This window comes from Diadema antillarum, unplaced genomic scaffold, assembly GCF_040938485.1.
Source record: "Diadema antillarum isolate AM-2024a unplaced genomic scaffold, OU_Dant_1.0 scf00000148, whole genome shotgun sequence".
In the NCBI taxonomy this organism is placed as follows: Eukaryota; Metazoa; Echinodermata; class Echinoidea; order Diadematoida; family Diadematidae; genus Diadema; species Diadema antillarum.
Window position 1 is genome coordinate 1100001 of NW_027271037.1, and position 13078 is coordinate 1113078.

General features: G+C 37.1%; 1 protein-coding gene across 2 annotated transcripts in view; it reads right to left on the reverse strand.

The window, feature by feature from the left end:
* The window catches only part of LOC139721740 (choline transporter-like protein 2), a 60392-nt gene that overhangs the window by 25663 nt on the left and 21651 nt on the right, over nucleotides 1-13078 (reverse strand). For both annotated transcript variants that reach the window (XM_071633061.1, XM_071633062.1), the window contains exons 3-10: nucleotides 12869-12942; nucleotides 10655-10733; nucleotides 9645-9735; nucleotides 7038-7202; nucleotides 5826-5889; nucleotides 2952-3090; nucleotides 1354-1437; nucleotides 647-759 (exon numbers count right to left, since the gene is read on the reverse strand). In XM_071633061.1, coding sequence (XP_071489162.1) covers nucleotides 647-759; nucleotides 1354-1437; nucleotides 2952-3090; nucleotides 5826-5889; nucleotides 7038-7202; nucleotides 9645-9735; nucleotides 10655-10733; nucleotides 12869-12942 — 809 coding nt within the window. The remainder of the gene's footprint in view (nucleotides 1-646; nucleotides 760-1353; nucleotides 1438-2951; nucleotides 3091-5825; nucleotides 5890-7037; nucleotides 7203-9644; nucleotides 9736-10654; nucleotides 10734-12868; nucleotides 12943-13078) is intronic.

Sequence of the window (13078 nt, forward strand, 5' to 3'; positions counted from 1 at the left end):
AATGTAAGTGTAACAAGCTCATGAAATGCAAAACAATAATATTCCCTCAAAGATGTTTGCTATTACGTACTTTATTTCTCTAATTCTCTAATACTTTTCTAATTCAAAGTCTGACCACTAGAAGTGTCTGATTTCTGCTTTCTTGGCATATTGGGAATATCTTACTGAACAGCTAGAGGATATCAAATAACATATATGAATGGATACGAGATTAATGTTTTCTATTTTGCCCTGGCCATTGTGTGCTGTGACGTTGATCTGTATCCGGAGTTGTTTGTTGTTGTTGTTGTGGTGGTGGTTTTTGTTGTTGATGTGGTTGTTCTTGTATGGTTGTTATTGTGGCTGTTGTTGTTGTTGTTGTTGTTGTTGTTGTTGTTGTTGTTGTTGTTGTTGTTGTTGTTGTTGTTGTTGTTGTTGTGGTTGTGGTTGTGATTGTGGTTATTGTTGTTGGTGTTGTTGTTGGGGATGGGGTGGGGGGGGGGGGAGGGCAGAAACTGCTTGATTTCACAGGGCAATTATAAGTGACATCCATACATCATTCAAACAACACCCTTGCACCCCGTTCTACCGGCGTCTTTCCTTGATCTCTTTCTCATATCCACCAATGACACCACAGACAAAGGTCCTCTGGTCACTCAATACATACCTGCTACCAGTACTCCATGGAGGAGGAGGATGCTGCCCCAGACCATCACCCCGGCGATCCATCTCATGATGAAGCACCAGACCATCGCCAGCAACATCCCGATGCCCAGACCACTACCACGGCAACAGATGGATAAACAGAAATCAGTGAATGGCTTGCAACATGAATTTTTTTCTCAGTTTTTGCAGAACTGCATCAGCTGTATCAACTGCCTTGTGCTTTCCACTGTTAACCAATTGAGGACGAGTCCCGAGTATACTCGGGCAAGTGTCTATGGGAAATGCGTGTTGTAGCAAAATCAGTCTGTCCTCAACGGGTTAACTTTGAATTAATTCTACTCAAACTGTACCCTCATCAGGTTGCTTATCCCAGTTTGGTGTTTTCTTTCTTAAATCTTTCATTAATATTATGTATCAATTGCTCCTTTTCCTGTGCCAAATCAGGACAAAATAAAAAGTATGAATTCTCAATGATCTACATAAGTGGTAAGGCTACAATGAATACAATGTACATGTACACACAAAAAAGACGATGTATCAGGTCACTGTATCATGCATCGTGGCAACTGATCCTACAATTGCACCACATACAGTCAGCTAAAACTGTTCCCAAGAATACAGCAGTCACACAAATCTTATTTGGCGATATTGATCTCAAGAAGAATGAGACGATCCAAAGTAATACTGCTACCACCGATGGACACTTACATGAGTATGATATGCCATGAGTTGATGAAGTCCTGGTACACAACTTCCAATGCATTGGTGATGCCTAGAAAGGCTGTCACGGCACTAAAAGGGTTTAACAAATGAAGAAAAATTGAACAAAATAAAGAAGTTCTGGAGATCTGGAAACGCTCACCATAAACCAATATGACTTCTCCTATGTAGGCCTATAACATTTTATCACTACCTCCGCCAAGGGAGGAGGTTATGTTTTTGTTACCGTTGGTTTGTTCGTTAGTTAGTTAGTTAGTTTGTCCTTGTGCAAAATAACTCAAAAAGTAGTCAACGGATTTGGATGAAACTTGCAGGAAAGGCTTAGAATGATACAAGTAACAGATGATTAAATTTTGGTAGTGATCCAAGAATTTTGGGGGAATTTATGAAGGATTTTTTATATTTTGGCAGGTAGGGTCAATGAACTTGGGAGTTCAGGTTGCGCGTATTTGAGGTTTGCATGCGCGCAATAAAGTGCGTGCTCTAGTTTCTGCTAGGGCGAGGCGCGCCGCGCAGCTGAGGGTTTATGACATAACAAAGGCTTCTATCTTGGGAATTCGGGCGATTTTTCAGAATGCATACCTAATGGGTGTTGAAATCACTGATCTACAATGGAAGAGCCTAAAGAGCTTTTTTCCAGTGGTGGAGAGGAGAAAAATCTATTTGGGAAGAGCAAGATCATCGGTGGAAAGTAGCTGCTTGGCGGAGGTCTGCGCTCTAAGAGTGCTCTTCTAGTTATTTATATGGAACATCTGTGGCAGTCATTGCCAGGGATTTTTTATGTTTAACATGATGACCAAGGAGAATGAGAGAAAAAAAAGGATTCACACCAATTCAACTGTCATTGTTTCTTACACAATCAGTGAAATATTTGCTAAACATATACACATCCCTTCATTCACATTTTGATAAATTGACAAATCTTAACCACAGATCAAGGATTGACCTTTAACCTCCTCTGCACATTGACCTTTAACCTCCTCTGCACATTGCAATATTTTGCTAATAACATGTACTTCCATACATTACACCATATAACATTATCATTTTTATACCATACACTGGCAAAAAATTGACATTTTAACTTAAATTTGGATGGCATTTGACCTTTAATCTTTGACCATTTACTCTGTTACTCAAAGTAAAAGCTTGTTCATTTCCAATTTTCTCACTACATATAACCACTGGACATTCCTATCTGCAGCTATGGCTAAAAAATGAGATTGTCAATCAATTTACAGTGCCATCTCCTACCGACAATTCACCTCTTCACAAAATGTCAAAAACCAAAACTCTGCTTGACAAAATAGCTTGCAGAGCAAACACATGAAGATCTTCCCAAAACTGTAATTTTTGGTGAGAGATCTCCCCCCATCCCATTCCCCCCCCCCCCCCCCACATTTAAAAAGCTGGAGATTTGGAATCTTTAGCCGTTTTCACGTCAGCCCAATGTTTCGAATAGCACGCTATTTTCTGACTTGGGATATTAAAAAATATCTCGAGCTTGGATTTTTATCGCGCTGATGTGAAAACGCCTTCTGATGACTGGCAACCTGAATCGCTCATTTTGCAGATTCCACACACACCTCGAAAATGTGTCGGTGACATTATCCTCCGACAGCAGCAGTCCACTGAGTGTCTGCAGGTTTGTGAGACCGGCGGTGAAGATATCGGCAAGGGAGGAATTTTCTGAGACGAGGAATGCCGGAACACACCTGTCGGCATCTGCAGTTAATGGCCAAGCAGCGACTTGATGACAATACCAAATAACTAAATGCACAGCCAAATTGCAGATCTATTGACTTAAATGCCCATTAATAAGATTTGCTTTACAACACTGAAAAGGTAATTCATGAAAAAGACACAAGAACAAATCACAGAGCAGATTCTAGATAATATCATTCCAGATTTTGATATATCAGTGGTTCATGCCTTATCTTTAAAGTCAATTAATTATAAGGCAGGAAAGATCTATCAATGTTGCAGCTTGAAAAATCTGAGCTGCAGTATAGTTTTACATACCATCTGTGCTTCTGTTATTGTCTAAAGGGGCACCTATAAAAAAAAATTCACGCCAATATGTGACCCGCTACAACAAAAGGATCTGAAAGTCGGGGAGGACAATTTTCTGAAAATGGCATGACATTATTTCCTTTACTCTTTTACTTTAATTTCATATATAGCACAACTCATAAAGGTACTCCGTTGCAGAGATATCGATGATTTTATTAGCGCATGTCAAGTGGTTGTGGAAATCAGAGTTTGGAGAAAAATGCCTTCAAACTTTTCCTTCTGACGCTATCATGATCAAGAGGAGGCAAGACAGTTTTCACTGCTTAACAATAGAAGGTATGCTCCTAGTGACCTCCACGATATTCATTCAAGCTTAGCGCCAGCAATCTATGCAGACCAATCAGTAATCAGGATGCCATGCACTGACCAATAAGATCACTCCCTCGTTGCTAGGGGTGGGGTCTAGCTGCCGCGCTAAATCCAAATCTTCGGACACGATTCTGTTACGTTGAAAGTCAGAAAATCATGGCCCAGAAAAACGCTGATTTCTCGCCTTTCCTTTGATCATTTAGCTTCGAAATTTCGGCAGATGATAGACAAAACGTTCCACTATAAAATTATGCCAAAAACAGAAATCCAATTGTTTTGACCAAATTTGATGATGTGACTTGAAACTCGATTTTCTCGGCTCAGCCGTCAGCGACTTTAGGATCCTTTTGTTGTAGCGGGTCACATATGATCATATGCTTTGAAAGTGAATACATTTATGAGAGCTTATTAACCATACTCAATGTTTTTTTCTTTAGATGATAGAATTAAAATAAGCCATTTTGAAAAGTTTCAACAGCATGGCAATATCTGTTCATAGATATCTTGAGAGAGCTACATAAAATTGTCCAAAACTTCTGTCAGCTCCTCATCAATTTGAACATCAGTATAAAGCTTAGTCAGGAAAGGTGAATAACACTTTTAAAACTGAGCAACCAACATTAAACAGTGTCTACTACTACTTTGATTACATAACATTGTGCATGTAAAGACGATCATAATCACCAGACATATACATTGTATCTCCAATGACATTTACAAGCTCAAAACCTCTTCGCAATATGCTCCTTTCTTCTCTAGATACACTGTATTACTACTTATTTGTCATCCACACGGTTAGACATAAAGTGATGTCGTCTATGATAAATAACCATGATTTTCAATTTAAAAATTACATCAAGTTATAAAAAGCTAGGGAAGATTGCCGCAGAAATAGTCATCTTGCCATCATCATCAATTTGGCAACTCTGAATTTCAATGCATATATTGTATTGATGGGGTTCATTTCATGAAAGTCTTAAGAGAGATCTTTTGCTCATGAGACAGATTTATGAGAGACTTCATGAAATGGATTTTACTTTTCTACATAACAATTTATGAGTGACTTTGGCCTTTCTGATATTTACATATACTTTTATGTGATGACTTCATGAAATGGACACCTGGTGATATTCACTATTCTATGCAAATCAGTCCAAAATTTACAAAATAAAAATTACCAACCTGAGAGAGAGAGAAACAAGAATGTTAATCTTGTAAACTGTGTTGCTGGTTTAAAAGTCAGCTATACATTTAGCAGTTACAAAGCTTCAGCCAAAAACAAAAACAAAAATGAAAAATGCAAGCTCAAATGTAACTGCCCAGCTCAGAACCCACAAAAAGTAGGCCAAAATGAATTTTAACCCATTGAGGACAAGTCCTGAGTATACTCGGGCAGGTGTCTATAGCTATGGGAAAAGTGTGTTGTAGCAAAATCAAACCGTCCTCAACAGGTTAACTCTTCTACACACGTAGTGGTGTTTTAGAGCATTTAGAAAGCTCTATTAAAGCTTTAAAATGATACAGTATATGTCTTGCTCAAATTGGCCAATCCAAACCCATTCAAAAAGTGATCCTAATAAGCAAAAGTTCGGAGGTACAGTCTCACAGAAAAGACGAAAAGAGGATTTAATGATTAGGGTCACTCAAGTGTGCTGTACAGAAGTATCAATGAAAATATATTCTCATTCATCCAGAAAAAAAAAAAGGCTTGTATCTCAAATTTGGTTTGATTTTAAGCTGCTAAGTCTTAGCAATAGGTAGAGAAAAGATTACTCTCCTAGATAAGACAAACTTTAATAATTTGAGTCGGTCAATCCAAGGGACTATTTTTTGTCTACAGAGACTCCTAATCTGTGACTTTTTGTGGGTTTTGCGCTGGGGCCATCACAAATGAAGGAGAATTCTACCTCAATAAATTCTACATCAATCAAAACCCCAATTACAGAAAGGGAAATATCGCGATGAAGTTAAAAAAAAACAAAAAACATGATTTGGGACATGTTGGGCTAAATTTTGTCATAATTAAATCCCTAGGTCCTCCTTTCTTTACACATGAACAACAAACGTTCAATACTCACAGTTTTCGCTAGGAAGATAATAGGCTGCACATTTTTGATCTTCCAAGATCTTCCGAACATCTCCCTGTGAAGAACATAATGAAGAAAGATATGATTTACTAAGAGACTCACGTCAAGACTGGTATTGAAAAAGAAAAGAAAAAAGATTCAAACGTTTGCTCAGCTTCAAAGATATCATGTGATAATATAGTAACATAGAGGGCTCTATGCTTATATTTATCACCCTTTTTTTGTGGCTTGTACTCCTGATGCATCATTGTGCTCTGCTGTTATGAGTTATGGAGTCTAGCTGCTAGCCATCTTATCACACTGTCTTTGAGTTGTTTATTCAAAATTAAAATGGCAATAAAACATTGCAGCTATCCCATTATAAAAAACACGAAATTAAGCTGGTAGCAAAAATACCAACAGGTTAGTACGTCAATGAGGTTACGCAACAGAACAGCCTTTCAAGAGTACATACATGTTGTACATGTATGTGTATACACATTTCGGATACTTTTGATTAAATGGTTGAAATTGTCAGACTTTGGGTACTGCTGTGTATGGGGCATTCTCAGACTACACGTACTTGACCTTTATTACTGAAAAAAAAAAAGGAAAATCAACTTTAATGGTCTATTGTATACACAAGCTGGCAATAGGGTAGGCCTACAATATTGTAGTACATTTGTATCTGACTATTTGAAGTTTTGACTAACAGGAACAGTTAATTGATAGAAATATCATACAGGGCGATCCACACACACACACACACACACACACACACACACCCATTCATACATGATGCACACTGTGTGTGTAGAAAGTCAATGACCTTTGACCGACATACAATGTTTACCCCACAAGTTACAGTATGCATTCTCCCACGAACTTTGCATACCACACGTACTGTAAAAGTGGATATTTTCATGCATTTCGTGCTACAGGAAACTATCGCCAAAATAACATCCTGCAAATATATCTGCAAGTTTTATGCAATATAGCATCTCTTTTATTCTTTGGAGTTAAAAACACGCAAAATTACCTGACTTAGCAAAACTGTCCATTCTTACAGTGCTTTGTTTTCTGCAACAATGCAGACAATTTCAATCCAGTCTCGTTCAAATCATGGCATTTGCTTCCATGTTTTGTTTCAATACCTACTTGTCACTCACATCACCTGCAGCAATGACTAAAAGGATAAAAGGATGAAAGCGGAATAAAACTTACGTGATACGGACTAGATGGATTGTTGTACTCCTCCTCAGGGTTAAAGTCGTACATACAGATAAACTGGTCCCATTGGTCGACAAGGTCAGCGAGAAAGCTCGTTTCATTCGTCAGGAAGAGGGTGTATGGAACAAATGTCTCTGTGGGACACTGGGACACACATATCTGCGAAAGAAAATCACAGGGAAAACTAGAAGTATATATACAGGTGATTAATACCTCTGCTCCCGCAGTCTAGATTCCTATGAAAAAGAATTGAACCTGGGTTTGATAGAAGGTTATGTGTGTATGTGTGTGTGTGTGTGTGTGTGTTTGTCTGTTTGTTTGTATACACTGTACATGTGTGTATTACCTTGTGAGTACCTGGTGAGTTTGACTGCTTTACAATTGTGGAAGTACATGTACATGTTTACTCCAAAAGATTTGAAGAAAATATGCAGTTACCATGGCAACACATTGTCAGGTACAAAACACAAAGAGTGTCTTGCATAACTACACACATAGATCATTATAGACCCCACATACAGTTGAACCTCTCGTATCCGGACAAGTCGGGACCGGGGCTCATCCGGATAAGGGATTTGGCCGGATACGGGAGACTCAGTGCTTTATACATGTACATGTACATATACACATGTACTGATGTAGCCCATTGTAGTACCACATGTAGTAATGTGTATACTGCAACCTTTTCATTGTTACACTCAGTAACAGACCCCAAAATAGAGGTTCGTGTTTACAAGAATGAAATCATTTTCTTTTATACATTCTTGGGATGATTTACCTACATAATTATTAAAGGGAACGCAAACCCAAAGAGCAATGTGGATTGAGTGAAAGCAGAAACATTAGTAGAACACATCAGTGAAAGTTTGAGGAAAATCGGACAATCGATGCAAAAGTTATGAATTTTTTAAGTTTTGGTGTTGGAACTGCTGGTTGAGGAGACTACCAGAGGTTATGACGTATGAGTGCACAACAATACAAAGAAAATATAAAGGAAATTCAACAAAAATTCACTTTTCTAGCATTATGAAAGAACACTTGACTATACCGCTTTCAGAAAGCAGGGGGAATAATTGCTACCTTTAACATATGTCCATATCAAGTTGATGGAATTTGTAATTTTCATGAAAAATGAATTTTTGTGGAATTTCCTTTATATTTTTTTATCTTGTTGTCCACTCATACGTCATAACCCCTAGTAATCTCCTCATCCAGCGGTTCAAACACCAAAACTTTAAAAATTCATAACTTTTGCATCGATTGTCCGATTTTCCTCAAACTTTCACTGATGTGTTCTACTAATGTTGCTGCTTCCACTCAATTCACATTGCTCTTGGGTTTGCGTTCCCTTTAAGAAATGTATCAAGTATATGTAATTCATGTGTGTTAGTGTAGGAGTTCTCAAGGAGTTGGGAATCCCCCTTTCCTCCCGTAATTTTTTTTTTTTTTTAAATCTCGGCGAGATTGCGTCCGTATAATAGAGAGATCCGGATAAAGGGAGGCCAGATAAGAGAGGTTCAACTGTACTGAATTTGAAATAAATTGCTTAAACACTGTACAAAGTAAACCCTGCACATGCCCCCCCCCCCAAAAAAAAAAAAAATGTTCGTGGCCCATTTTAACCCATATAAATTGGGAGTTCAGACAAAAGAAAGCAAGTCAGCAGACATGTAGAATAGAAGAAAAAAAAAATGAAGATTAGGTGCAAACAAAACAGGAGCAAAAGCATGTATGGACTACACATGTACTGGTCTAGCAACTTTATATGAATCCCCAATCCTCATCTACTTAAATAAGACTCAAGTCTGACAAACAGAAACATAGAAAAGTTGATTTAATCAGATGTATATACTTCAGATTTGGAACTTTATAAAGTTCTGAAAAAGTATATCATGTGATAATGTTGTTGGTAAACTTAGATGTGCATATTGAGTGATGTTACGTATAATGTCATCATCCAATCTGTAAGTCTATTCACTGGTTTGTACTTAATATCCATGTTGAATTTTGTGTTTTGAAAGAAAATCAAGAAGAATCAGCATGGTATTATACATTGCTACTTGCTCCCAAATTATGACTTTGACACCATTTCAATGCAAAATGTTACTACATATGACATTAACATTATTTTCATATTTCAATTTCGCAAATCTTGGCTCCTCGCAAAATTTGCTAATAGGATTTTTCATGCATGTGAAAATTTCTGGTTTTTAATGTACTTAAAGATATAGTTTACCTTTGGGAGCAGTGATATCAAAAATTTTCGAGTTATCATATTTGATGCATATCTGTAGTTCAGTTGTATCACAAAACAGACCACCATATAAAAATTTTGCAACAAAACCTAAAATAAAGGGAGATATCACTGTTTTTCTCATCAAACCATAACTGTAGATTATTTAGTCTAAAAACAATTTTTATTGTAACTATTGTTCACATTTTGTATATTCAACAATACTTAACATTGATTATCCTGATTGAAATTTTTACAACGGTTGTTTAAATGCCTAACTCACATTTTAGAACTATTTTGAAATACTAAAGCTGGGTTTCTGTTTCATATATGCAAACGGTAAATAATGCCTTTAACTAAACACTGACCTTTGGTGTCGGACATCCTGCGTTGAGGATGGTGGTGGTAGGGTTGAGGAAACAATCGAGCAGATCAAAGTAGAAGAGATAGCTTGCATTCCTGTGTAAAAAAAAAAGATAAATTAACGACATTTGTGTACACAACATACATGTAAAGAAAAATGTCTAATGTCAATAAGACGAGAGGAGTATTTCAGACATGTTGACAACATTACAAACAAAGTCAAGGATAAAGTTTCTCACAAATTAAAACAAAGAATGCTCACAGATACGGAGCAAACTTTTGTTTGAACTCTTGATAAAGCTAAGAGCTATTCAACTTTACATAAACTCTGGTAAAAGAATTATATAGCATTTCACTTGAAAGCAATCTCTCAAAGAGTCTACAATTTGCAATGTCATTTGAGGTCCCATGTTGTAGATATGGCATAATGAAAAAAAAAAAACAGAGGTCTCAAAGTCTCTATTAAAGGCTGGCTCCTACATTCAAGCAAAGCTCAACTTGAAAACCATAATCTCCAGAACACAGTTAGCCAAATGCACTGAGAGAAAAACTATTCAAGTTTGCTTTCAGGTGAGAAAAAAAAAGGTACTTGATTAGCATAAAAAGTATTCTCGAACACATTTACAAACACAATTATTGCTATTCTGGTCAGAGGGATCTTAAACTACGGTCACAAAGGTTCATACGAACGATGCGTTCATACGAATGTCACTGTTCGTATGAATTCTGGAGTTTGTAGAGATTCGTAGATGGGGCACAGATTCTTATGGCCTTCTTACGAATGTCATACGGACGCTGTTTAATTCGCAAGAACAAATTGTGTACCTGCGCCTTACAAGTCCCTTCTGAAAGACTTACAAACTCGAAGAGTTGTTCGTAAGAATGCCGTACCAACCATTTGTAGCAGTTCTTAATGGTATTTGTGACCGAGTCTTTCGATACCCCATCAATTTGTGAAACTTGAGCTACATAATAAGCATATTTAAACGGAGATTAAGATCTGAAGCTGCCTTACTTTACGTTGGCATCTCTGCCGCACATTTGGCCGAGGGAGTCTGTAGGGTAGATGAGCCTCAGTGGGTCTCCGTTCCTCGCTGATGAGTCCCACAAGAAAAGTGAAATGAAAAGAAATAATGATGTAAACGAAATCAGAAATAAGCAACATCACTAACATTCTGTACAACCATTATCACTTGTCTCCTCACACTTTGTGTACCACATTTCTTCTTCTTCTTCTTCTTCTTCTTTTTCTTCTTTTCCTTCTTCTATGAAGTGCAGGCTTTATGCTTGAGATAAATGCACTGTTTTTTGTGGGGGTATGAGGTGCTAGAAGATACTGTGTGTTTCTTGCAATTTTGACTGCAAACAGGGAAATCCACCATGAAAATTAGTTTGTACGGATAAGCAGAAAAATTAGAGGAAGAAGACGCTTGCCATTTTAAGTTGCCTCTGGGAGTTTGATTGGTCACATTTTCAAAATTGCATAACTTTATTCCTTTAAAACAGAATTTGCTCAAACGTTTAATAACCGATCCTCTCATTTTTCTGGTTCTTGATTATTGAAACAAACTTGTTTTTAGGGTGGACTTTCCCTTTAAATGAGAGCCCAACCGTGATGCTTCCATGCTGAAGTGGAAAAAAAAAGGTTTCATTTTGTTGGGAAGGGGGCTGAAGTAGAAAATCACTGTCACTTTATACCATAAACACTCTACCATTTGTATCCTCCCATGTCAGGATAATATTGAGCTGAAAGCATAATCAACTTTGACCCCATCTCTTCTTAACCCATTCTCTCCCCTCCCCCTGCCCCTCCCCTCCCCATCCTCATAAAATGTCCACATTGAAATTAAAAAGAAAAATGCACACTAGAGATCGAGTCATCAAGAAAAATATTTGTTCATACAGAACAGAGTACAGTATGTCCCTCCAAAAAAAAAAATTACAATCGGATTTTCGCATAGATAATACCCAATATGATTAAACTGTCGAAAATGTAACTTCAGGGTCTTAAATATAACATCCTAGCTCAATTTTGAAGAAAATCCCATTCAATTTGGTCAGGCAGCACAGAGAAATGTGGATTGTTGTAAATCATGTCATGGATCTGTTTCTTCCAAGTTTAGTACTTGGGTGCTCTTTGAACTGCACACTAATGTGTGAACACAATAGACAGAACTTGGAGGGAAGAGATTCCTGACATGCTCTACAAAATTCCATATTTCTATTCGAGCACTGAAGCAAATCGAAGGGGGTTTTCTATCAGATGTGGCCAATGAGTCATAGTTTCATAATCTGAAATTGTACTTGGATTGATTCTGTATCTTTTAAGTTATCACTACAGATCTTTTTTTTTTTGGGGGGGGGGGAGGAGGGACATACAGTACAGTATAACAGAGGCATAACAATATAGTGCATGGGTACAGTAAAATAAAAAATATATGCTTATGTGTTTGTGTGTGTGCATGTGTTCTCAAAGAAATGGAGTGGAATATACACTATTGATATTCATGCAGACCAACAATGCATGTATCCCCTGGCATAGAATCCAGGCATTTTACAATGACAGCTATTACAATGACAACAACAATTCTTCCTCATGTCATTTTCACACATTCCCCATATCACATAGTAATTTGCAGAAGATATACATTATGGACATTAATAACACATTCATAAACAATGTACAATCAACTGTAGGGGGTGTGGAAAATATCACGTCAGGCTGTAAATTTGTTGACATCTAGGCTATATACTTCTTGTACTATGCAGCATTTGCCACTGTGGTTTATATAGGTCTAACTTGCCTCCACCCTGTATAGATTTTGATTGACAAGTAAGACTACTACTACTGTATGGAATACCCTTTTACCTAGTACACGAACATACTGTACCTGTTTATTGCATTATTGCTATGTACAGGCTCTACATACATGAGGAATATTGTATACAAGGATCGAATGTATGGGTAATTAAAAATGCCAGAGGAATCATATTGAGTATTTGATATCTCACGGTAAAAATTCAAAAAATAAATAATAATAATAATTTAAAAAAAAAACTGTGAATCAAACCACTCATCAGCAACTAAATTACAGATTGTACATATGTAGCATACAGATGTACAACCTATACACTGTACAATGTGCATGCAGTACTATGATTTTGCATTGCACAAATGCAAAAAAAAAACAAAAAAAAACTAACAAGCAGTAAGAGAAGAAGGGCTTACCTAGAACTCCAACTGCCACCATACCCCCAACAGCAGCTATGAAGAGAAGACAACAGATGATGTCTGTACAACCCCTGTGAGACAAAAATTAATGAACAAATCACAATTCCTATTCAGATAATGCTTTGTTTATTTGTTTGTTTGTTTGGGGGGACTATTTTCTTTCTGTTACAGGAATATTTTCCCTCTTTCATATGACAACACAATACT